The 26478-nt window shown below is 55.0% G+C and overlaps 1 protein-coding gene across 1 annotated transcript in view; it reads left to right on the plus strand.

The window, feature by feature from the left end:
• Positions 1-26478, plus strand: part of SHANK1 (SH3 and multiple ankyrin repeat domains 1) — a 45728-nt gene that overhangs the window by 10688 nt on the left and 8562 nt on the right. Inside the window, 14 exon segments of the mRNA XM_025424129.3 lie at positions 1427-1504; positions 1674-1740; positions 1988-2318; positions 3224-3417; positions 7245-7358; positions 7516-7591; positions 8027-8056; positions 15144-15226; positions 15436-15560; positions 16115-16247; positions 16535-16615; positions 17392-17460; positions 17908-18026; positions 25847-25943. Coding sequence (XP_025279914.3) covers positions 1427-1504; positions 1674-1740; positions 1988-2318; positions 3224-3417; positions 7245-7358; positions 7516-7591; positions 8027-8056; positions 15144-15226; positions 15436-15560; positions 16115-16247; positions 16535-16615; positions 17392-17460; positions 17908-18026; positions 25847-25943 — 1597 coding nt within the window.

Raw genomic sequence — 26478 nt, forward strand, 5'->3', positions numbered from 1 at the left:
ATGTCATTTTAGGGAGACAGCATTATGATGAAAAATGAGCTAATATGGGCTTAGAAGAATGCCTGGCATATAGTGGGCATCCTATAAATAAAAATAAAACAGGGAACAGAATAGGGAGCTGTTTTTGACGAGGTAGCCAGAGAAGCCCTCTCCGAAGTGGTGGCATTTGAGCGAAAACCTGAATGAAGTGAGAAAGTGAACCACGTGGGCATCTGGGGCAGATAATTCCAAGCAGTGGGAGCAGCAGGTGCAAAGGCCCTGGGGCAGGAGCACGCCTGTCAGAGGAAGAAGGAGGCCGGTGTGGCTGGAGTATGGAGAGTGAAGGAAGGTGGCAGAAGATGAAGTTGGTGAGGCTGGGGGTGGCAGGGCAGGCAGGTGAGGGGGAGGGAGAGCCCCTAGGCCACGGCAAGGGCACTGGGTTTGATCCAAACAGTGAGAGGGAGTGACGTGATTGACATTAGTAAGGAATTGATCTGGATGTGGACAGCATTCCTACCTCCCACTGCCCAACCCCGGCCCCCTCTGCCCCCTTCCTTCTGGGTCTACCGGAGTGCATGATAAAAGCAAAGACTCTGGATTCAGACAGACCATGGTTCAAATCCAACCACTGAAAGTCACCAGCTGGGTGACTTGGAGCTCCTTCTGATGCCTTAGTTTCTTCGTCTATAAAATGGGAATAGCAACTTCCATCTCGTGGAATTGCTGGACAATACAGTGAGCTTCTGCACGCTGAGCACCTGGCATGCAACATAGTAAGCCCTCCATGAAGTTTAAATTGGTGGCTCTCAACCAGAACACCCCTGCCCCCCAGGGGACTTTTAGCAATGTGTGCAGACATTCTTGGTTTTCACAATCCTGGAGGGGAGTGCTACTGGCATCTAGTGGTAGAGCCCGGGGATTCTGCTAAAATCCTACAATGCACAGGACAGCCGCCACTACAAAGATTTATCTGGCTCCAAATGTCAGTAGTGCTGAGGTCAAAGAAACCTCGCTTTAGATCAGCGCCAGCCAATAGAAGGTAACACGGGTCATGTGTGTAATTTTAAGTGTCCCAGGAGCCGCACCAAAAAATAAATAAATAAATAAACAGGGGACAGTAATTTTTGTAGCATATTTGATTCGCCCATGGTTTCCAAAAGTATTACCATGTCAACATACAATCAGTATAAAAGTGGTTAGAGAGGTTTAATTTTTTCATGTTAAGTTATCGGAATCTGGTGTGTATTTCACACATACAGCTCATCTCTGTTTGGACCGGACACATTTGAAGGGCTCTTGAGCCACACGTGGTAAGCGGCTGCTGTCCTGGGCAAGGCAGGTCTAGATCAGGTTTCTCCTGAAGCACAATGCCAGTGTCTGCTCACGACCTTTAATGATTTTCTTCTGTTTCACCCTGTGCCACCGGCGGCCGTCCCATCATCCTCAGGAGACCTGTGCTAGGATCCTCCTCTATCGAGGAGCCAACAAGGATGTGAAGAATCACAATGGACAGACCCCCTTCCAGGTCTGGGGCTGTGGGGCCTGGCAGTCTGGGAGAGGAGGGAGGGAGCAGGAGCTGGAGTGAAGATTTGGGGGGGGGGGGGGCGCAGCTGGCCAGGGACCTCACCATGCTTCCCGCCCTTTCCCTCTGCTTCCCCCGGCCACCCTGCCTTCCCGTGCCCCCTTTCCTCCAGGTGGCAGTGATCGCTGGGAATTTTGAACTGGGAGAGCTGATCCGAAACCATCGAGAACAGGATGTGGGTGAGCGAGTGGGAGATGGGACTGAAGGGAGAACCGGGGGTCATTGGGGATGCCTGGTAGGACTGGGGAGTCTGTCACAGCAGACCGTGAGCATCCGAATAGTAGTGGGGAGTGCAATTCCAGGCCCCCACTCTCATGACTGTCTTTCTCCCCTCGTGCCTTCCCCCACCCTGTCATCCCTTGCCTGCATGCCCCCTCCACCTGCCGCTACCGCCCCATGCTGCCCTCTGCCACTGTGCCCTTTCAGTGCCCTTCCAGGAGTCCCCCAAGTACGCCGCCCGGCGACGGGGACCCCCAGGCGCGGGGCTGACGGTGCCCCCGGCGCTGCTTCGGGCCAACAGTGATACCAGCATGGCCCTGCCTGACTGGATGGTGTTTGCTGCCCCTGGGACCTCGTCCTCTGGGGCCCCTGGCCCTACCTCAGGGACCCAGGGCCAGTCGCAGCCCTCGGCCCCCAGCACCAAGCTCAGCAGTGGGACCCTCCGAAGTGCCAGCAGCCCCCGGGGCGCCCGGGCCCGTTCCCCATCCCGCGGGAGGCATCCCGAAGAGGCCAAGAGACAGCCCCGTGGACGGCCCAGGTAGGGGAGAGCTCAGTCCTTGTTTCACAGACCCTGACCCAACCAGATCCTGTCTCAGAGCCACAACAGCCCCAGGCTGGCTCCCTGTCCACCCTGGTACCTGGTACCCCCCTCAGGGCTCTAGACCTCTCTCCTACTCCCTGAGGAATGGGGGAATTGTAAGCCACAGTCTTCCACTCATCCTCAAAAGTACCAGGTTAGCCAAGCACCTGTTCTATGCCAGGGGCCTGGGGTGGGGTGTCCAAAAGAAATGTTAGTTCCAGCCCCTGAAGACAGACAGGTAGATAGATAGACAGACAGGGCAAGGTGAGAAAAAGCCAAATGGTATGAGGATGGGTGAGGCACTTGGGGAAGGGTGTCTGAGCTTGGAGATGAGGCCAGAAGAGGGATGGGGGAGCGGAGGAACCACTCAGGGTAGAGGGAGGAATAAGCAGGGGGCACCGCAGGGTGAAAAGGCCAGGCTGGCTAGAGGAGGATGAGAAGGGGGGACTGTGGCTGGCCAGTGTGTCCTGAGGACACGGGAGAGCGAAACATCATGGCGGGCTGGGCACGGCAGGCAGAGGAGTTGGACCTGCACCAGGAGAAAGCTGGGAGTCGCTGAAGGCTCGTGAGAGAGCTGAGAGATGACACAGAGCTCCGCTCAGGAAGCTGAATCAGGCACAGCATGCAGGGCCGTGGGAGGGGCAGAGCCGGAAGCCAGGAGGCAGAGGAGGGGGCCCCCCGGGGGCAGGTGGAGGGAGCCCCCAAATACCCTCCTCCCCCCAGGACACCAGAGCTGGGGAACCCATTCAAGCCCCCTCCCCCACCCTGCTGCTCTATCTCCCCCCACCCCACGGACCCCTGTTCTCCCAGAGGTGCCTCCTGGCTCCACTCTCCCCTGCCTTTCACACCCTCTGTGTATGCAGCTCCAGCGGGACGCCCAGGGAAGGGCCGGCAGGGGGCACAGGGGGCTCAGGGGGCCCCGGGGGCTCCCTGGGCAGCCGCGGGAGGCGCAGGAAGCTCTACTCAGCGGTACCTGGACGCTCCTTCATGGCCGTGAAGTCCTACCAGGCCCAAGCAGAGGGAGAGATCTCCCTGAGCAAGGGGGAAAAGATCAAAGGTAACAGGTCAGGGCCGGGCCAGGCTGGGGGCAAGGGGTGGGCATGGGGGCAGACAGGGGGGTTAACCACTTAAGGAGGACACAGTCAAGGACAAGCAGTTCTCCAGGGCCTAGACCGTCCAGTGCACTCTGGAGACCCCACAAGAGCCCGCTGGACGCCTCTTCTGCCCTGGAGGAGTATGAAGTGTAGCAGTGGTGATGCCCCCCGTCCAGAGGAGGTGTTGAGGCAAAGGAGGGGACATGAGCATTTGGGGGACCCTGACACCATGCCTGGCCCTGTGGGAGTGGCTCCTCTCCCTCCCCTGCCCCTGCCACTGGATCAGCCTTTCAGGAGGACATCAGGCGCCTGACAGTTGAAGGAACAGTCTCGCACAGGTTCAGTCAGTGACTTGTTCCAGTGCCCCGACTGAGCCCACGGTCTTTCCTGCCACCTGGTGTGGAGTGGGAGGCCGAGCCCCCTTGACCTCATCTCCTGCCCCTGCCAGGTGTTCTCATCTGAGAGACAAGGTGGGGCTTGTTTCTCAGGGCTCCAAGGAGACAGGTGTTTGAAGCCAGGCCCGGACCCGGGGCTCCCTGAGCTGGCCAGCGGCTGTTCCCAGAGTTTGCTTCTCTTTGGCTTTTCTGTTTTCTTCTGGAAAATGATGCCAGTAGCCCTCACGTGCAGACTTCGCAGGGCTGTTGACGTGTGTTCTTGGATAGACTAAAGCTTGGAAACAGCAAGCAAGCAGACGAGGCAGTTAATGCGAGGCGGGGGAGCAATTCTTTGCCAACTCCAGGCTGCAGAAGAGCTCAGTAGTGTACCAGTGGAGGGCCGAGCTGCCCAGGTTCAAATCCTGGCTCAACTGCTTCCTGGCTGGGCACCCTCAGACAGGCCACTTCTCTGGGCCTCAGTTTCTTCATCTATACAATGGGATGCTGGTAAGGATTTTAAAAAGTCAGTTCCTTCAAAGCACTCAGGACAGTGTTGGGTACAAAGCAATTGCCAACTTGCACTATCCTCAGTGGGCCCCCACTACGGGAGCTTAGAGGGAAGAGAGAGACCCTGGCTGCCTGGGAAAGCTGGGGGTGCCTCCCACAGGAGACAGAGGTTGTGTGGGGCCTTGAAAGATGTTCAAGGATCAGAGTTACCAGGTGGGTCTTGGATCAGCTTCTGTTTTGCACTATCTCTTCCTGTAGCCTGACTTCCTGAAGGCAAGGTCACATGTCATTGATCTCTGGATTGCCAGGGCCCAGTTTGATGGCCCAGCACACAGGAGGCTTCAGTGCACATCTGCTGAATGAGCGAGTGAGTGACTGAATGAATGAATGGCCAGGCATAGGAGCTAACTGTGGGGGTCAGGGACAGTGCCTCCAGAGGCAGGGTGCCTGGGAAGTGTGTTTGTGCATGTGTGTGTGTGTGTGTGTGCGCGTGCACATGCACGCATGCATGCACAGAGGGTCAGGTCTGTGCTTTGAGATAGAGTTTGAAAGAAGAAAGAGAAGATAAGTTCACAGGGAGGGACCTTCCGGATGCAATATCTTCCACGTTTCCTTCTGAAGTTCAAGCCCAGTACTTCTGTTCACTGCCCTGTTCTTGTCCCCTTCCCTTTCTTGTTTTTTTTTTTTTTTTAAGATTTTATTTGTTCATGAGAGACACAGAGAGAGAGGCAGAGACACAGGCAGAGGGAGAAGCAGGCTCCACGCAGGGACCCTGATGTGGGACTTGATCTTGGGATTCTGGGATCACGCCCTGAGCCAAACTCAGACACTCAACTGCTGAGCCACCCAGGCATTCCACGAAGGGGTTCCCTTTCATTAAGATCTTTAATTGCTTTAACATGTGCCCACATCCACAATGCCACTGAGGCTCACCGCATCCCGATGAGGCAGCAGGCTCCCTCTGCTCTTGGGCCAGCAGCCCCTCCCCTGCCTACCCACTAAATTCATCTCCTGGCACTCTTTCCTTCTCCCACAGGGCGCCAGGGACCTCTTTCTTTCCATTCCTCAAATGGCCAAAACCTCTTTTCCACACTAGGCTCTTTGCATGGACTATTCCTTCAGCCAGGGTAACTCTTCCTCCCTCTCTTTGCCTTTTCTACTCCTAGGGTCCTTCCAGTCTCCATCTATATGTCGTGTCCATGGGGACACCATCCTGGCATCTCTTTGCCATCCATTTATATACCCCATCTGGCCTTTCTTCGGACACTCTGTCCTTTCCCCCTTGAGTGCTGATCTGAATTTTCAACCTCCAGAGTTACACCTCCAATGGCTGTCAGCGTGGAAGCTCCACGAGGGCAAGAACCACATTTGTTGTCCCAGAGCACTCTGCCCCATGTATTGCCTGGTGCTTGACTCATAACTGGCACTAATAAACATTCACTCAGCGAACGAATGATTGATTCCATGACCACCCAGCCAGTCAGTAGAGTGCTAGCCAAGAACCCAGACCCCTGTTACCCCATATCCTGTTCCTTTCCATGACCTTGAGCATCTCCTCGATTTCGTCTCCCCAGATCCTCCGAACGGTGGTGGCTGAAGCAGAGAAAAGCACCAGGTGGCCCCAAGTCAAGTCCTGGTGTGACTTGATCCATCTCTGGGCAAGAGGCTTTTCTGCTTTAGCTTCAGCTTCATCATGTATAACATGGGAAATCAATTGTTGCCTCCCCCAGATAGACATGCGGGAAGTATGTGAAAGGTCTGAGTGCAGACAGAGCCATGAGAAATCCTGAAGAGATGGAAGACCATGCGTTTGTTACCGTTGCCATGGTCATTAGCATCAGAAGCAACAGCCACACAGTGCTTGAACAGAGAGGTAGCAAAACAGTATGACTCAAAGCATTCACTTGGGGGACACAGAGTGGTGTTCAAATCCAGGCTCTATTGATCACAAGCCGTATATGCTGGAGCAAATGACCTCAGCTCCTCCTGAGCCTCAGTTTCCCCATTGGTGAAATGGGGTTAATAAAAGTGTCCCTTCTTAGGGTTCTGGTCACAAGTGAGAACTGGAAAACATTAGCTGTGCCTGACGTCCGTCTTTGGACCTGAGCGGCCAGCACAGCCATGCCAGACACAGAGCAGGCAGTTAGTAAATGTCTGCTGCAGGGCTGAGAGATGGGGCCAGCAGGAAAGGGCCTATAGGTGGTGGAGAGGAAGAAAGAGGTGATTGTATCTCTTCTCCCTTCTAGAGCCGGGGAAGCAAAGAGAGGCCGAGGGAAGGATCTGGGAGAAATTTAAGTGTCAAGGAGACTGTGGGAGGGGGCGGAGGCAGTGATGGGACTGTCTAGGGGTTTAGGGAGTCTAGGAAGGTTTAGGGAAATTATAGAACACAGGAACTGGGACTGGTTGGTTATCAGGGGAGGTGAGGGCCAGTTGTGGATGTGTCCCTAACCTGTGAGGATCATGCCATGAGACACAGCCTTTTTTCCCAGTAACTTTTTTTTTAAGACTTTATTTACTTTTTCATGAGAGACTCAGAGAGAAGCAGAGACATAGGCAGAGGGAGAAGCAGGCTCCCTGTGGGGAGCCTGATGTGGGACTCAGTCCCAGGACCCCAGGATCATGACCTGAGCCAGAGGCAGACGCTCAACCACTGAGCCACCCAGGTGCCCCTTCCCAGTGCTTCTTGATGTTCCCATTGGATTCAGAAAGCAAGAAGGCAGGAGTGATATGATCTTGTTCTCTCTCCCACCCCCTCATCCCTTTCTTGGACATTTATTAAGGAGGCTCTAAGCCCAGGCCCTGTGCTAGGTGCTGGGAATATCGAAAAGGCCGTGGGTCGAGTGTGTTGGGGGTGGGGTGGGGCGACATGGAAGCATAGAAATGTTTCTATGTCCTGCTCCCCCACCCAGTGCTTAGCATCGGGGAAGGAGGCTTCTGGGAAGGCCAGGTCAAAGGTCGCATTGGCTGGTTCCCCTCTGACTGCCTGGAAGAGGTGGCCAACCGGTCCCAGGAGGGAAAGCAAGGTAATGAGGACTCCTCAGTTGTCCCCGATCATCCTAGGGTTCTCCCTATGAGGGTGGGGTGCTGGGAGGTAGGTGGGACGACTTGGGCCAGGACCTCCAGGGGTGGGCTTGTTGTTTCCAGACCGAGGGTCCAAGGTCATCCCTTATTCCCCTGCAGAAAGCCGCAGTGACAAGGCAAAGAGACTCTTCCGGCATTATACCGTGGGCTCCTACGACAGCTTTGATGCCCCAAGGTAAATGTCCTTACACCCTTGGGTGCCCCTCACCCCAACCTCCCTTCATACTCCACCTTTAAATATTTCCACCACCTTGCAGCCTCCTTTCTCCTCCCTCTAAAGTTTGATCCAGACCACAAGCCCAGCCCCAAACCATCCTTGGCAGCCATTGTGATTGCCCAGTTTGGGGATAGCCTGAGACCAATGGGGTGGACAGATAAGGATGGAGATGTCTGGGGACCTGGGGAGCTTGTTTGTGTGGCTGGCTGGAGGCCTTTGTCTCCTTCATGTCCCCCATCTCTGTGCGGTCATGTGCAGCAGAAGTGTATGCATCCCATGCCTCACATAGGCGTGGGGAGAGGGGCAGACATAGCGGGGCCAAGAGGGGTGGGGGTGGAGAGTTGGGCTCACTGACACCTTTCCCCTCCCTGGCTGCTGGCTGACTTGCTTCAGAAGCTTGATGGATGGGATTGGCCCAGGGAGGTGAGAGGGGAGGGGAAGGGAGGGCACGGGGTCAGAAATGGGAAGAAAGGGGTGCCTGGGGATGTATGGACTTGTGTGTGCACAACCAGAGCTGGTTTCCCTGTGCGTGAACATCTTACATGGGTGAGCGTCCTCGTGCAGATTCTCTTGAGTGTGTCCTTGCCTCTGTCGTGTCTCTGTAGTGGCGCATGACATGTGTCTGTGTGCATGGGTAGTTAGGGTCCCCTAGACGTATAACCTGTGCATATATATGCCCATGACAGTGAGAGGGCCTGTCCTACTTTGTGTAGATGAGTGCATTTGTGGCTGTCACATATGGACACACAACTAAGGCTAATAGTGAGGCTGGCACGGCACATTTGTGTTTCCCTAAATCTGTGTGTCTGAGAATGAGGGCAAATGTTTCCAGGGATGTTAGTATGTCTGCTTACCTTGTATGGACAGGTGGGTTACTGCACATATGTCTCTTTCTATGCATGTCACTGTGTGTGCGTGTTGGCCCATAAAACCGTGTGCATGCATTTGCATCTGTCCGATTGATCTGGAATTCAGGACCTGGGGCACTGGAGGAGGGGAGGGCAGAGGAGGGGAGGGCTCCAGGGTTTGGGCTTCCAGAAGGGCAAGACTGTGGGGGAGGGATGATCATATAATTGGGTGTCTGAAGGATGACATCCGCTCCCACCACTCCCCCTATCCAGGGAAGGGTCTCCTTGTTTGTAGCATCCTTCCATTAAATGTGTCCAAACCTATGTGTCTGTGTTCTGGCCAGTGGGGATGGGTGGGGAGGGTTGAGGGAGGAGAACTAACAAGATGGGGAGAGAGGGTGGGGCTGGGGTGCCACCCTGCGCCCGGAGTGTCTGAGGCGCTTGACCATTGTGCGCGTTCACCTGGCACGTCTCTGGCTCTGGGCACCGGGTGAGTATCAAGGTTCCCCCCACCCCAAATCTCCCTATCAGCCTCTGCTTCTTGTCTCTGACAGTGTCTCTCTGGGTCTCTCCTTGGCCTTGGTCTGGGAACTGCTTGCTCTACCAGCTGGATAGGAGTGGTCCCTCTTGCCCTTAGTTTCTTCTTTCTCCTTCCTAGCTCCACCAACTTCATCCCCTCCCCTTACCCTTTCCTCCTTGTCCCGGCTGGCATGTGCTGCTCTGTGTGGTATGTCTGAGCCTCATCCCCTCCTGCCTCTCCACTGCTCTCCCTGACCCTGTATGGGGTGGCCTGACCTGTGTTGTGTGCCCTGCATCCCTGCTGGAGCTGTAAGGTCATGACCTGTGCCACCCTCTCTCCTCTCCCTGGGCGTCTATGCTCTCTCTTCTCTCCAGTGAGCCATGCTGTGTGTATGTCCCTCACCCGGGCTTCTTGGAGGGGTGTCTCTCACTGCTCTGGTGCCCAGTCTCAATGTTTCTAGCCTTCTTCCCTTCCTGTCCCTTCCAGATTGTGTTGGGGTGCATTATGTGTCGGTCTGCGAGGGGGGACTGTGCGTCCCCTCCTGGGGCGTCTCTCACCGTGGTATCCCTGCCTGGGAAGTGCGGGACTCGGTTCGCGCGTCCCCGCACGCGGTCGCGAGGCATCTTGTATGGTGTTGTGCGTGTCTCTCTCTCCGCTCTCCCTCGCTCTGCACCTGCGCGGGAGGGCTCTGGAGGGGGGAGGGGGTTAAGGGGGGGCAGACCGGAAGTGCCTCCCCCTTCTCCTCCCCCCCCGCGCCTCGCCCCTCCCCCTTCTCCCGCCAAGGGGGCCCCGTGTTCCCCTCCCGGCCCCCTCCCCCCCGGCCCGGCCCCCTCCGCCACCCGGCGCAGGACGCCAAGGGGTTAAAGCCTCGCGCCCGCCGCCCGCCTCCGGAGCTGTCCGCGGTGCTGAAGCCGGCGCCGTCCGCGGTCCTCGCGCTCCCGCCGCGGCCCGACCCCGCGCCCCGCGCCCCCGCGTCCCCCGGCATGTGAGCCCCCGGCCCTGCTCTCCCTCCCGCGGGAGGGTGCGCGCCCCCTCCCCCTCCCCCTCCCGGCGCGGGTCAGCATGAGGCGGGGCCTGGGGGCCCGGACACGGGGGTTCGGCCGAGCGGGGACGGGGACGCGGCGGCGGCGGCGGCGGCGGGGGCGGCCGGCACCGGGACCGGGGCCGGGGCCGCGGCGGCAATGGCTTTGTCTGCGGTCGGTGGCGGCGGGGGTCTCGGAGGCGGCCCCGGTGGGGGCTCCCTGCCGCAGCCGCCCCCCGCGCTCTCCTCCAGCTGGCCGGCCCTGGGGCCCCGGCGGCGCAGCGTCTGGTACATCTACAGGTAACGGAGCGCGCCGCCCCTTTTCTCCGCGGCAGGCTGGGAGGCCCCGGCCCGCTGTGACGACCCTCCCCCCGCCGCTAATCCCCCAGCCTTGGGACTCCAGCTGCCCCCCACCCCAAGCCGCCCCCCCCCCCCCTCCTCTCACCTTCCCTCGGTGATAAACCCTTTTGGACTTCTCAACCCTCCTCTCACCCTCCGTCCCTGGGCCTCTCTCCCCAAGACCCCCCCAACACACAGGCACTCCTCAGCCCCCTTCCGGGCCCTTTCATGCCCCCCTCAGCTCTTCCTCCAAAACCTTTCCCCCAGTCAGACCCTCCAAACGGATCCCACTCTGGTATTTGGAATCCACTACCCCTCACCACCCCCACTCTGGAGCCCTCCCTGTGGGGAGCCACAGTGGCTCCCCCTCAGGCACCTCCATTCCAGGTTCCTCTGATCCCCATCTCCCCACACCCCTTTACAGAGTTAGCAAGTCCCCTCATTCATACCCCTCTCTCCCATTCACAGTCATCCCCCCCCCATCACACACACATCCCACCCCCGGCCTCCCCTCCCCTCCTCTTTTTCCGCTGCGTGTCACTGTGCGACTGTGCATGTGTCAGTATGGCTGTGTGGATGTGCGTGCGTGTGTGACTGCCTGCAGCCGTGCGCGCACGCGTGTGTGCGCGCGCACGCGTGTGTGTGTGTATGTGTGTGTGAGAGAGAGAAATGGGGAGATGGTGGGCTCCCAGCCCCCTTCCCAAAGCTGTGTCCATCTGTGTGTCCCTGTTTGATGGTGTCTGTCTCTGTGTGTGACTTGGAGTGATAGAGACACTGTCCGAGGAGTGTGTGTGTGTGTGTGTGTGTGTGTGTGTGTGATGGAGTGGGTCTGTCCCAGGGACTGCGGCTGTGTTTCCCATTACCTATCCTCTCATGCCAGGCCTGTCCCCTCCCCCACAGCCATCCCCATTTCTAGTCCCTCCATGTGTCTCTGTCCCCATGTGCCCCTCTCCCTGCCTCCAGGGGGTCTGTGCCGGTGTGGGGCTTGTGTGCTGAGCCACTGGGCTGAGCTTCTGCATGGGGAGCTGCATCTGCTTGTGTGTGTCACTTCTTAGCATGGGAGGGGGCTGGCTGCCCTGCGAAGGGGCCTCTGTGCAGACCACGGAGAGACCCTGGGAGATGGGTACACGAGGAAGGGCTGAGTACCAGGGGGGTGCCTTGTACAGCAGCAAGCTCTGGCCTGTGGGATACTGGATGTGTGAGAGGCACCTTTGAGGCGGGGGGGTGGACACTGCTGCAGTCTCCATGTGTGGGATCTGGTGAACAAGAGCTGCCGCTGAGCTCCAGAGGCCATTCTGGGGTCACCAAGAGATGGCCTGGGGGAGAGCATTGTGTGTGCTCCTGCAGGGCAGGTAGTCAGCAGTACAAGCATGAATGGGGGTAGGGGTGGGGTTAGAGGGTCTAAGTAGGAGGGTGGCCGAGGAGAATGGAACAGGGGAGAGTAGGGGACACTGAAGTGAGTGCGTGCTGGAGCATAGAGGGTGCGTGGGGTGTTTGGAGAAATGGGGTGAGGAGGGAATGCAGAACTGTGAGGAGGATTTGGGGGTGGGGATTCAGGCAGCACAGGGAGAGCACAGAGAGGATGCAGGGAATATAAATGAAATGCAGCTGCAAGTACCAGGAGGCGGAAGGGTGTGTGAGGAAGTGAGTTGAGGATGCAGAAGTAAAGAGAGCCTTCCACAGATGAAAATACGAAAGAAACCTCAGGTACTGTAGGGGACACAGTGGGGTTGCATACAGAGACGTGAGAGGATGTGAGAGGGGTGAGAAGCCACAGAGGTCTGTGGAGGACACTTTGGGGAAGGGGATGGCAGGTGTGCAGGGTCAAAGCAGGAGGTGGACGGATGGCCCCATGGGATGCAATGAGGTCTAGCAGAAGTGAGAGCTAATGAGGGTGGTTTGGGACAACATGGAGCTTTCAGAACTGCGGCGGTGTGGAGTAGAGAGCAGAGCAGAGAGGTGAAGGATCACACACAGGAGCAGACGATGGAAAGCACAGAGTTCAGGGAAACTGTGGGCAGTTGGGAAGTTAGAGGACAATGTAGTGGGATGAGGAAAGCATCCCATGACCAGGGATTGGGCGATAAAGTCACAGGAGTGATGAGAGAAAAGAGCATGCATGGGATGGGATGCTTGAGAGGGAGGGACACGGGCGTTGTTGTGATGATCTGAGGGTGTTTGGACATTATTGGGGTGTCTGGGTTGCCTGTGAGGAATTCAGATCCCGGCTTTGACAGTCTTCTAAGCTAGTGGAATCTTGAGCATGTTACTTCTCCATGACTCAGTTACCCCTTCCACGGGTATTGTGAGAATATGTGAATAAATAAATGTTAAATGCATGGATTGCCATCCAGCCGTCAGCAATGGGTCAGTAAACGTCACTTATGTGCTGTTGGCATAGCCTGGGATAAATTTCAGGCACTGAAAGGGTGTATGCTCATGGCCAATTTGGGGCAAATGTAGATGTTCTTGAAGTATTTGGGTGCAGGGGAGTGGACAGCATCATAACTGCAGCCACCCAAGTATTTCTTCTGTGTTTCTGAAGAAGATTGCTCACTGTGTAACCTTAGGCAAGTTGCTTCTGTTTCCTCAGTTCTAAAGCGGAAATAGTACTTATGCCTACCTCAGAGGCTGGCTAGGAGAGAGAGAGTTACTTTCCTGTGAAGAGTTTCACACACTGCCTTGCACATAGCAAGTGCTTCTCCCAGGCCTGCAATGGATATGGGAGTAGCAAGGGTGTAAGGGCTCGGTGGAAGTTGTCAGGTGGGGACAAAGGTGGGTGTCACAGAGTGCATGGTCAGGAGCAGGCAGCTCTGACCTCTGAACCAATTTCTGTTGACCTTGGCCTTGGCCCCTTCCTCCTCTGTTCCCCTCCTTTCCCTTACCCCTCCAAAATCTGTCCTCTCTCCTATACCCCTTCCACCCAGCTACAAGGGGGGCCTAGCCTTGGCTTGAATATAAGATCAAGAAGACAGGGTGTGCTGTGGCGTGTTTTCAGAACCATGGTGAACTCTGAGCGAGAGCGGTTGCTAGGTGTGTCTGTGCGTATGCACGTGGGGTTGAGCGCACTAAGTTACAATAAGGGGGGACGAGGGCAGGGCTGGCATACTCACGCATGTGCAGAACACTGTCGCTGTGGTACAAACGTATGGATGTGACAGTGACAGTGGAAGTCGTGGGGGTCATGGGAGTACACAGGGGTGCTTGCGTGTGGGGGGAATGGTATCGAAATACAGTAGGAGCACAGTGGGTATTATTGGCGTGTTCTGGGATGTGTTCAGGGGGTGTGTTATGGGAATATACTGAGATCCAAGTGAGGGGGAGTTATTATTGGAGCATACTGGGATGTGTGGGGGTGTTGCTGAAATCTACTGGAGTATTCGTGGAGGGCTGTTTTGCCAAATCTGTGGGGGTAGGTAATTGAAGCGCGCCGGGAGCACGCGTGGCTATTATTGGAGTGTGTTGGGGCTGCTGGATATTATTGGAATATGCTAAGGGGTCTGCATGTGCACCGGACAGGTCTCAGATGTGACCACAGGATGCTCAGGGTGCAGCAGGGCATGCATTCTGGTGGATCAAGGGGATTCTTGGGGCTCCCCAGAGGAGCGGGGTTGGAGTCAGGGTATATACGTATTCCTGTTGTGTACTGGGGGTCCTGGAATGGAATGGATATATAATCTTGAGGTACACGGTGGTGATGTCAAGGGTTTGAGGCTGTTATCCAAGCAAGCCCAGGCAGGTGCTGAGATACATGGACTATATTTGAGTTTAATTGGACTTTCCTGGATATGTGAATACTGCCTAAATGTGCTGACAGGCTTTGATGGCCTAATGGTGGCTACTATCTGCATATTCGTGGGTAGTTTGCACTTTACTAGAACCTATCCACTGCATGAGGGAGATACATTCAAGGCCTACCAAGGAATATGTAAGTCACTGCTGTTCACTAGAACTTTCTGCAGTGATGGAAATGTACTATATCTGCACTGTCCAGCATGGTAACCACTAGCCATGTGTGACTACTGGGCACTTTGAAATGTGGCTGTTGAGACTGAAGAACTGAATTTTTCTGTTTATTTTTTAATTAATTTGCATATAAATAATCACACACATCTACTGACCACCATCTTGCACAGTGCTGAGTAAGCGATGCTACAGTATGCTTGGGTACCTGGGGAGGTGTTACCATAGTATATATATAGTCAAGGAGTTGGGAGAGCTATCCTCGAAGCACGTGTGTCCTGTTAACTTACTAACTTGGCCAAAGCCATCGAAAGAGTCCCATCAAGCACGCACTACTATGTGCCCAGCACTGTGCTGAATACTAGAAGTACTGAACTCCCACAGTGACCTCGTCTGGTAGGGCCTGTTATTATCTCACATTATAGATGAGGAAATTGAGGCCCAAAAGGTTAAAGCCTTGGGCTCAAGGTCACAGATAAGGACGTGGCTAAAAGAGGCTCAAACCAGACTGTCTGGTGACCTGGCAGCTTATCTCCCCATCCCTTGTGCTGTGCCGGCACACAGTGGGTTTGGGAACTGCTTGCTGAATGGATGGATGAATGAGGAAAGATTGAGTGGGAGAGCAAGCACTCCAGGCTCTGAGGGGGAGGCCTGTAAGGGCTGCTGCGAGCAAACACACACAGAATGGGCGAGAAAGATCCTAGGAGGTGGGAATGGTTCTGAGGCAGGGGCTCAGGGCACTGGGTTGCTGGTAGAGCTCCGACTCCATGTCTCATCATCTCTTCTTCACCCCCTCAATCCCCCCCACCCCCTTGCCAGCGATTACATCATTAAGGAGAAGACAGTCTTGCTGCAGAAGAAGGACAGTGAGGGGTTTGGGTTCGTGCTCCGGGGGGCCAAGGGTGAGTGCCGGCCGGGGAGGAGATGGGAAAGGGCTCTCTGATCCAGGGGGATGGACAGGGGAAGGGACCCCAACCCACCCCCCACTCCATCCCGGGGTGCTGGTCCCTCAGCTACGGTGAGGCCTCTGTGACTTGGGTCTGAGCCCCATCCCCTGCTCGGCCTCTCCACCCCCTCCCCTCCGACCCCGCCGGCTCCTCCCCATCTGCAGCGCAGACCCCCATCGAGGAGTTCACCCCCACTCCAGCCTTCCCAGCGCTGCAGTATCTGGAGTCTGTGGACGAGGGTGGCGTAGCATGGCGAGCTGGACTGCGGATGGGAGACTTCCTCATCGAGGTGAGTCCTGGCCCCCAGCCCCAGGGGCCTTTCCAACTGCCAGCGTCCAGCACACCTTCCATAGGTATTGCTCTCAACCTGGTTCCCTGGTGACAAAAATCCCCAGGCCCCTCCTGATCCACACCAGATCTGGCTGCCCAAATCCAGATTCTCTTTCAGCACCAGGCCTCCCAGCCCCACAGCCCACCCCCTAGCCAGCCCCTGCTTTCTTCAATGATTCCTTCCAGAAGGCTTCTCTGAAGCATGGAAAGAAAACGGAGCTGTTCCGCAGCATACATACACACACACACACACATAATGGAGGGAAGGACAAGGAGGGAGAGAGAAGGGAATAGGGTGATCCCAGCCCTTTCTAACCCTCGGGCCAGGAAAGTTACCAGAAAAAGTGGGGCCTTGCAGGGAGAGGGGGTGGTGGGGAGGGCTGGCTGGAGGGAGGAGTGGCCAACAGTGCTACAAACAGGGCAAGGCAGGAGGCCACTCTGTTGGGGACTCTGAAGCCGAAAGCATCCCTCCCCTCACCTACTCTTTGTGGGGTGGGGTTATCTGTGCCACAGGTGAATGGGCAGAATGTGGTGAAGGTTGGCCACCGACAGGTGGTGAACATGATCCGCCAAGGGGGCAACACGCTGATGGTCAAGGTGGTGATGGTCACCAGGCACCCGGACATGGATGAGGTCCATAAGAAAGGTGCTTCTCCACTCCTTTGTTAGCCAGAGCTGGGCACCCCATTGCCACCAGACTAAGACCCTCCAAAGCCCTAATGGCTTAATGGTCTCCACCACTGTCCTTCCCTTCCCCAAGGCTGCTTGTTCATGGCCCTTCTGGGGAGAAACTGAGGCAGGGAGGGCTCAGCATGCTGGTGGCAGCTATTCTCTGATGTCTGGGAGCGCTGCTGTAGTGGTGGGGAGGGCAGTGGCGTTCATGGGCCTCCTCTTGGTGGTACTGTTGCCTGACCTCTGCCATCACCTTTGCAGCACCCCAGCAAGCTAAGCGGCTTCCACCCCCAGCCATCTCTCTGCGTTCCAAGTCCATGACCTCAGAGCTGGAAGAAATGGGTGAGTCTGCCCGGCTGTTGGGCCCAGGATCTGGAGAGGGAGATGGGCAGATGGGGCCTGAACCAGACCTCCAGTTCATTAGTGTTGTTAGTGACCAGGGGTCCTGTCCTCATCCTGTCCCCTAGTCCATGGGTCAGACTCTCTCTGGCCTGAGTGTGTGTCGCTGGGAAGGGGCGTCTGAGAGTCGACTTTCCTCTGTCCTCTTACATCTGTTTCTCTGTCGAGTCTCTCTCTGGGTCTTTCACGTCCCTCCTTAGGGGTCCTTGTTTCCTTTCTGGCTTCTCTCCACCTGCCCACCTCACCCCATCCCCATTCTCTATTTCTTCCTCCAGCAGCCCCCCCCCCCCCACTAGCTGGAAAGGAAGGCCAGCCCCTCCCCAGACAGGGCCGAGAGGACCCGGGGGGGTCCCGTATCCCCTGACAGGGGGCAGATCCGGGCAGCTGACCACCCCTACCCCAAGGGAGGAGGGTGTTCCAGATAGGGGGCCCCTCTCCTCCCCCTGAAGTCCTAACTCTTGGCTCCTCTACTGCCTCTCCCCCGGGCTAGTCTCCCCCTGGAAGAAGAAGAGTGGTGAGTGGGCACAGGACTGGCGGGGGGGCCCCCCCCCGTCCCCATCCCGCCGGCGGACTCGTCCCTCCCCGCCCCGGGCCCTTCACTGCCCCACTTGCGCTTGCGCACGCCCGCCGGCCGCTCCCGCTGGCCACGCCCACTGGCCGAGCCCGCTCCGCTCCGCCCCCTGAGGGCCCCCCACTTCATCCGCATCCTTTGCCCACAGAGTACGAGCAGCAGCCTGCGCCGGTGCCCAGCATGGAGAAAAAGCGGACCGTGTATCAGATGGCTCTCAGTAAGATGGCTCAGCCCTGCTCCCCGGGCTGCCCAGGAACCCTGACCCCACGCCCCCTGCGGTGCCACAGCCTCTTACTGCCTGCGCACCCTTGTGCCACCTCCGAGCTGATCACTTCATACCCCAATCTTGCTCTCGCCATCCATTATGAGCTCCCACCTCTGCCCTCAGCCTCTCCCCCCCTTCCTTCTGGCTGCCCTCTACCTTCCCTCCTCTGACGATTTGCTGCCTTCATCCCTTCCCACTGCTGGGTCCTCACCCCTTCCTGCCGCTGGGTCCTGTCTTCTGGGCTGGAGTTTGTGTCTCCATCAGGGCCTTCGGTCCATGGGGATGGAGGCAGGGGTGCCCTTTTCTGGTTCATACAACGTATTGTATGGGCTCCTGGCAACTGTTTCTGCCTGAGGTCAACGCAAGCTTCATTTCACTGCTTCTTCCACCTGCCCTTAGACAAACTGGATGAAATTTTGGCGGCAGCTCAACAGACCATCAGTGCAAGCGAGAGTCCTGGACCTGGTGGCCTCGCATCGCTGGGCAAACACCGGCCCAAAGGCTTCTTTGCCACCGAGGTAGGCAGTCTGCACCAGGGGAATGGGAGCGTAGTGGAGAGGAGGAGGCTTGCGGGGTGCACACACCAACCTGGAACCTCTATCTTCCTCCTTGCAAATCCTTCCTGACCTCCCTGTGTTGAATGTCAACCCTGGAGGGGCACCACACTTCCTGGGGCCCCTCATTCCTCCCCACTCTGGGGGCCTCCTTTCCTCTCTGCCCATCCTCTTCCTTATTCTCCTCCTAAGTTTTGTCTCTTGTTTTCTCACTCCCTGCTTCACCCTCTTGCCCATCTTTGTCCCACCTCAAAAGTCTCAGGGAAGGCAGAATGATGTCACAACTGGCCATCCCCAGCATGGGCCTGGCACATGAAAATAGGTGCTCAAAAAGTGGGAGTTATTAAAATAATCTTTATTATCACTGTCTCCACTCTGCCCACTTTTCCCTGGGACAGAGGCTGACCTGTAGTGGGTGTTGATCATATTTTGGGCACTATATTTTACATAGATTGTCTCATTCACTCCTGGGATCATCGTGTGAGGTCCACATGGTTGTTTTTTTTTTTTTTTTTAAGATTTTATTTATTTATTTATTCATGAAAGACAGACAGAGAGAGAGAGAGAGAGAGAGGCAGAGACACAGGCAGAGGGAGAAGAGGCTCCATGCAGGGAGCCCGATGTGGGACTCGATCCCAGGACTCCCTGAGCTGGAAGGCAGATGCTCAACTGCTGAGCCACCCAGGGATCCCACACACAGTTATTAACCCACTTACAGAGGGAAAACTGAGGCTCAGAGAGGTAGCCAGTGTTTCAATCCAGGCAAGTTAGGCAACTGGATCCATGGCCCTGGCTCTTGTGGTGGGCCTGTTGGTCTTCCCTAGCTGGCCTGTCACTGGGCTGTGCCCCTTCATGGGAACACAGCCACCACCAGCCATACTAGTGCCTCCTCCCACCCTCCAGCCTCTCCTCCGGAAGGTCGGAAGGTGGGAAGGTCACACACCGCCCTGCTTCTGTCTTAGCACTTGCTGCTTCTCTGCTCAGGCCCTGCCCTCTGACCCTCCCCTCTGAACACTTCTTCCCACAGGTCACACCCACCACCCAGTGGCCAATGGTCTATTTACTCTAAAACTGGATTCTTGGGCAGTCCCGGTGGCGCAGAGGTTTAGCGCCACCTGCAGCCCAGGGTGTGATCCTGGAGACCTGGATCTAGTCCCAGGTCAGGCTCCCTGCATGGAGCCTGCTTCTCCCTCTGCCTGTGTCTCTGCCTCTCTCTCTCTCTCTCTGTCTCTATGAATAAATAAATAAATCTTTAAAAAAATAAAATAAAACTGGATTCTTTGGCCTTTGAGGGACCATGGATCCCCTTGGCAGTCTGGTATAGTCCTCCAAATAATGGTTACAAGCCTAAATAAATTACATAAGAAAACAAAAGAAGCCAATGACACTGATAATACAGTTGTCAAAAAAATTTCTTTAAGATTTTATTTATTTATTCATGAGAGACACACAGAGAGAGGCAAAGACATGGGTAGAAGGAGAAGCTGGTTTACCTCAGGGAGCCAGATGTGAGACTGGATCTGAAGACTGCTAGATCATGACCTGAGCCAAAGGCAGACGCTCAACCACTCAGGCACCCAAGTGCCCCTGTCCTGAGTTTCTCAAGGAATTTGAAATCTCTGAGGCTGTCAGGATCTTCTTCTGTGCTCACCTCCCCCAAAGGCCAGTGTAGACTCAGAAGTGCACGGGCAGTCGAGCCAGGCAAACCTGCCTTCAAATTCTGACTTCCTCTAGCTTTCTATGTTACTTGAGCCATACTACTTAATTTCTCTGCATCTCAGTTTCCTGCTCTGTACAATGGGGCTGAAGCCAATCTTGCTGGTCCTTAAGAGGATTGAATGAGATCAACTCCTAGCACAGCAGGCTTTCAACAGATGGCGAGGCCTCTTAGGCCATAAAACAAACTAGAGACCCCACAGCACTTACCAGTGAGGCTTACATGTGCCCCAGAGACCCTGCAACAGCACATCATGCACAGAGTCTCCAAAAATAGATGGGGCAAATCCTTGTTTTCATTTATTCAACAAATGCATGGAGTACCCACCCAGTGTCAGGCAGCCAGCATGCCAGCCCCTCCCTGTGTGAACCGTGGTTACAGGCCAGGATCCCTGCCGTCACACAATTCACCATCTGAGCTCCAAGAACACCCCTAGTTGGGCCCAGACGCAGGCCAGTTATAACATCAGCTGCCCATGTGCCCCTCCCTCCTAGAAATGAAACTCGTAAGCATTCACCTGAGTTCTTGAATGGCATCTCCCTTCCCTCCGGGTCATAAAGGCCACTGGTCCTTTTCCCTATAGGATCTTGCTTTTTCTTCTCCCTTCTAGGGTCTGTCCCGGCCTTCCCAAAGCTTTGTCCCTTGAGTTGGGGGCTTTCTTCACTCTCATCTTCCCACCAGCCATCCTGACTTCTCACACTCTAAGTCAACACAGGGACCCCTTCCTGCTGCTTATGTGTCTCCATGGCTCTCTCTGTGTGTGCTCTTGTTCTCTTCTGTTTCTCATCTCCCGTCTGCTCCAGTTTCTCTGCCCTCCTCACTGCCTCACTTGGAGCCCTCTGTACGAGACCAGAGTGGGTAACCAGGAAGCGTGGGGGACCTCCGTATTGCCCTGAGGCCTCTTTTATCAGACCTGAGCAACAGTGAATCAGAATAACATATTGTACAAGATGCTACTGTTTGGAAACTTAAGAATTGGGAAATTTCAACCTCCTGTAAAGATACACCTCTGCACAAAACCTAAGGTGGGGACATGTGACAGACCTGCCTATGCCAACAGTGGGGGTGCAGAACCCAGGCAGATCCGCTATAGGTCAAGGTGCCTCTTGGGCTGTCTCTTCCCAGGGTTCTGCTGTCCATCCATCTGTCCTCCCCTCTGTGTGGCTTTGGCTGCCTGAACTCCTATCTCTGTTACCTGGCCACTGACCCCAAACAGTACCCTACCCACCCCCCATCCCCTCCACTCCCCCTCATCCTGCCTTATCCTCCCTTCTGCTCAGTCCGTCTGGGTGCCAGTCTCAGCCTTTCTCTGGGCTCAGTTTTTCCCTCTGATTATTTTGACCATACTCTGTAGATGGCATTGTCTGTCTCTTTCCCTTCTATTTGCATGCCTGGCCTTCCTGGGACAGCTCTGGCCGGCTCCACTCCAGGGCCTCTCAGGACTGCTTCTCTTCCTGCTTTGTTGGGGCCCTCTTTCTTCCCATCGCTGTCTCATTTCCCCTCCTGTCTCTCCTGCTCTAAACCCCCATCTCTGTGTCTTTCTCCCCATCTCTCTGCTTTCTCTATGTCTCTCCGGCCGGCCATCTCCCCCTACGGTCTCCCCCTCCGCTCGTTCCTCCCCTCCCTGCCTCACCCCTTTCGGGGGCTGTCTCCCCTGGCACACACTATTCAGCCCATCTTCAGCCTCCAGCCCGTGCACCCCACCAGGGCACACCCTTTGCCCTTGAGGCCCCAGACCCAACCGCCCGGGACAGCGGGAGGAGGGAGGAGGCACCGGAGGAGGGAGGGCCCTCTGGCTGACTCGCGGGGGAGGAGTCCGCCCGCAGCCGGTGACGTCACGCGCACTCTGATTGGTTGCCCCCTCTGCGCGGGAGAGGACGCTCCCGGCTCGTAGATGGAGGTCAGCGTGTCCCACCTTGAGTCTTTGTGCCCCTCAGGGGGGCAGCCCGACACCTCCTCAGACGCGATTATGGCTTCTCCATCAGTCTGACACTTCCTCTGCCACTCTGACCTCTTTTATGTCAAGCTAACCCATTTGATCCCTCCTCTTCCACTTAGAAGTGTCTTCTTCTGTCCCTGTGCCAATCTGACGCCTCTCCCTTCACTCTGCACCCTCTTCAGCCAGAGGCACCCCTCCCCTGCCCTTCGGCCCCTCCCTTGTCATTCTGAGCCCCCTCCTGTCTCTCGGCTCCTTTCCCCATCACTCTGCCCCCCTCCCACCTCTCCCCACTCCCATGCCTCTACCGGATGCTTCCCTCACCTTCCTTCCCACCTCCCTGTTACTCCTGGCTTGCCCTCCCCAGCCTGGACTCCGTAGCCTGCAGTGTCCTCTGCAGCCTGCTTCTCCCCTCAGGGGTCCCTGCATCCTTTCTTTTTTTTTTTTTTTTTTCCTGCATCCTTTCTGACAGGGTACTCCCCACAGCTTGTCAGGGTGTCCTTCCTTCTGCACGTATTTACTGAGCACCTGTTATGCACTGGACCTGCTGCTTGGCTCTAGGGGTGTAAGAGTGAACCAATCAAAGCCACTTGTATTAGAGACTTTACATGTGGAGGTGGGGGTTGGACTTTACAGAATTGGGTTCTGCCCTATGTAAGAGAAATCTCCAAATAACAATGGCTTCGACAAGATAAGTCTCCTATCTCTATTGTGTTAACAAAGTCTGGAGCAGGGTGTCCCAGGCAGGTATGGCAGCCACCATGGTCATGAAGACCCAGGATCCTTCTCACTTTCTACTCCACCATCCTAGTCTTCTTTCCAACCATAATTGTCCAAGATGGTGGGAGCTCTAGCTGTTCCACCAGTATTTCAGGCAGCAGAAACAAGGACGACTGGAAAGGCAGAAAGGCAAAGGAGGGCACATTGTTGCTTCGTGGGTTACCTCTGAGATTTCCCCAAAGTAACACACACCACTTACACTTATGCATCCCAGCAGGCCTTAGTTCCATGGCCATACTCAGCTGCAAGGGAGCCTGGGAAGTGTAGTCCCAATAGGTGCCACACAAAGTTGGGGTTTTCTTACCAAGGAAGAAGAGTGGAATGGGAACTGGGTGAGCTCTGTGCCCAGGGAGACAGACAATGAACAAGCAAATAATTTTAATAACTCTACACTGGGTTAGGTGGAAGGTGTTACGATGCAGAGTAACAGAAGGAAGCCTTTTCAAGGAGGAGATATCTGAAAATGACAGATTCCACCCATTATCACTCTTCTTCCACCTATATGACCTCATTTCCTGCCACCCGGCGCCCCGCTCACCCACTCCAGACACATCAGTCTCCTGACATTGGCACACCAGACTCATTCCTACCTCAGGATATTTACACTTGCTGTTCCCTCTTCCTAGAATACTCTTCCCCTGGATATATGCATGACTCCCTTCTTCCCGAGTTTGCTCTAATTATATCTTCACAAAAAGGCCTTCCTTCTGGACTAAATTATAGTCCCACTCTCCTCCATCTCTTACCTCCACCTGACCCCGTTAGGTTACTAATTTATTTTGTCTGCCCTCTGTGTAAGCAGAGACTTTCGTCTATTTTTTTTTTTTTTTATGGCTGCATCTGCAGCACCTAGAACAGTCTCTGGCATGGATCAGGTGCTCAGTAAATATCTGTGGAATGAATGAATGAATGAGTGAATGAATGAAACAAACACAGAGATAGACAGTCTCAATCCAAGGAGGTGAGTACATGGAGGGGTTAGTACAGGCACACCCTGTGAAGGTCTGGAATAGTGCTGCCCTGTCCAATAGGGCTTCCTACAGCTGCGCTATCCCAAATGATAACCCCTAGCCAGCCACCAGCCATGTGTGACGATTAAACACTTGAATTGTGTGACCGGCAAAAACAGAGGGAGGGAATTTTTAATTTTAATTAATTAAAATTTACATCCAAAAGGGTGTGGGCTACTGTATTGGTCAGTATAGGTTTAGAGAAAGGGAGAGGCCAGACCAGGGTGGGGGCTAGGATGACAAGTCTTCCCAAACAGAGAAGGGGGAACAGATGTTCCAGGCAGAGGGAACAGCATAGGAGGCCCTGAGGTGAGATACAGCACAAGAAGTTGAGAGAGCAGGGGAGGACTTACAGGAAGGGGGCTGGCTGGAGGGAGCATGATGGGAGGTGAGGGCAGTAAGGTGGGGGCTTCATCCGTAAAGGATTTCCTTTCTTTGCCTTTCTGATCTCAAAGACAGAGAAAGGGGCATATGGGGTCACCTGGCAGAAGCAGGAAGAATCAGTGCCTGATGTTGGCTCATTCTCCTTTACTTACTGTTCATTTGACATAAGCTTGTAGAACATCCGGTCCTGTTTAGGGACTGGGGACCCAGCAGTAAAAGAGACCAACAATGTTGCTACCCTTAGGCAGGCTATGTTAGGACTTCCATGGGCCGTTAGCACTTTTGCTTTCAAAAGCCTCTCCCTCAAAAAAAAAAAAAAAAAAAAAAAAAGAGTTTAAAAATCTGTATCTTATGAGTGTGTTGGTCCAAAGATGAATATTACTATCCAGGCTGGATTCTATTCATGTTTGCCCCTCTGATTTTATTTTATTTATTTATTTAATTGAGTGAGAGAGAGAGAGAGAGAGCGCGCGCGCATGAACGAACATGAGCTGGGGCTGGGGGCGAAGGCAGAGGGAGAGGGAGAGGCAGACACCCCATGGAATGGGGAGCCCGATGTAGGGCTCGATCCCAGGATCAGGGGATCACAACCTGAGCCAAAGGCAGATGCTTAACCCACTGAGCCACCCAGACACCCACTCCCCTCTGATAGAGAGCCCTAGATACTGTGCTTCTGGTGCCTTCAGGGAGCTGACATTCTAGGCAAGGAGTCAGGAAGTAAGCAGCTAAATAAGTGTCCCTAAGGAACACAGGACAGGGAATTGTAGTAGACAGTGACTAGAAGGGACATTTGAGTGGAGGCCATAAGGATAGCAAGGCATGTGTAATGATGGGGAGAAAACACTACAGAGAGCAAATCCAGGACTTGCAGGTGTTCTAGGGTAGGGGTGGACCTTGGGGCATTGGAGGAGCAGGACTGATGGACATGGTGGGACCAGAGTAAGCAGGTAGGCGATGTAGGAGGGACTAGATTGTACTGGGTGCCTTGGTTTCCCATGGCCCGAGCCTGAGATGGGGATTCTTGCATCAATAGTATCCTAAGAGAGTTATAAGGGAGGGAGGGAAGGAGGGTGGGCTACAGAAGTAAGCAAACCTGGTACCCGCTGGAGTCCCTTTCAGAAAGCCTAACCCCTTGGAGAGTTTGGAATACGAATTGCACAACGGAGTTAATCCTGCCTTGGACCTCCATGTCGGTCAGTCCTTGGCTGCAGGCTGCTCCCAGAAGTAGGGGGACATAACTACTTGGGTCCATCAGCTCCTTTGGAGAAGGGTGATTCTTTAGAGCAAGGGGCAGCCGAGAGCCCAGGCAGATGACACTCGTAGCAGCTGGGGATGGTCACAGCACCCCAGCCAAGGGGACCTGGATATGCACCAGCAGTGTCTACCATAGACCACAACTCAAGATCAGAGTTAGGAATTCCGATCCCCTCCGAACTGATGTGGGATTGCTCCTGTAGGATTTTAAGCAGGGCCATCACATCACAGGGCCATGTGGGGTTGCTCCTGTAGGATTTTAAGTATGACCTGGATTTGTTTCTGAAAGATCCCTCCGACACTGATGTGGAAAGCAGACCAGAATGGGGTGAGGGCCCAGGGTGCCAGCAGGGAGACAGGGGAAGAGGCTACGGGCAGCCAAAGAGGCAAGCAATGCTGGTGACCTGGATGTGGGGGGTTGGCATCAAGAATGGAGAAAAGACCCAGATTAGCGATCTGTATGGGAAGCAGAGCAAACAGGGCTGCCTGAGAATCGGCTTTCTTTTCCTTTCTTTCTCCACACCACCCAAATTCGGACACCTTTCCCTCCCTTCAGAATCCCCTTTTGCCTCCTCTATGCCTCTCATCCTTCCTTCAGAGGCTTGGAGAAGGCTTGGGCTGTGTGGTAAAGCCATGAATCTTCACACCCAGACTGATCTTTCTCTATTGTCTTTTTTTTTTTTCTCTGACTGCCACCCCAAAGTCAAGCTTCGATCCTCACCACCGCTCCCAGCCAAGTTATGAACGTCCTTCTTACCTGCCTCCCGGACCTGGGCTTATGCTCCGGCAAAAATCTATTGGTATGTCACCTGGAAAGGTGGGCATAATGGATGCCAGCCGGGGAGGGGGATGCTGGAGGGTGACAGTTTACCGAAATGAAGGGGCTTTGAAATGTTCTTTCTACTTCCATATATGACCATAGTTCTATCAAATTGGGCAAAGAGCTCAGGCTTTGTTGTTGGGGGGTTGGCTTTCATCCCTCCTAGCTGTGTGACCTGCGACAGGTAGCTTCACCTCTCTGGGCCTTGGGTTCTGCATCTAGAGAATGGGCATGTTATTGTCCCTGCCTGGATGCAGTGAGGTGAAGCCCTCCCTCCCCCACAGACCCTGTTTTCTTCTCTCTTTTACCTGACTTCATTCATGCATGCATGCACGCATTCTGTAAATGTTTATTGAGCACCCGCCATAAGTCCTAGACTGCTGGGGATATGTCAGTGAGCAAAACAGACAAAAGGGTCTTGCCCTTGTGGAGGTGGTCTTCTAGCAGGGAAGACAGAGAATAGATTATAAGGGTATTATAAGAAACAAGACCATTATATAGCATGCTGACAGTGG

The sequence above is a fragment of the Canis lupus genome, chromosome 1, assembly GCF_003254725.2.
Source record: "Canis lupus dingo isolate Sandy chromosome 1, ASM325472v2, whole genome shotgun sequence".
In the NCBI taxonomy this organism is placed as follows: Eukaryota; Metazoa; Chordata; class Mammalia; order Carnivora; family Canidae; genus Canis; species Canis lupus.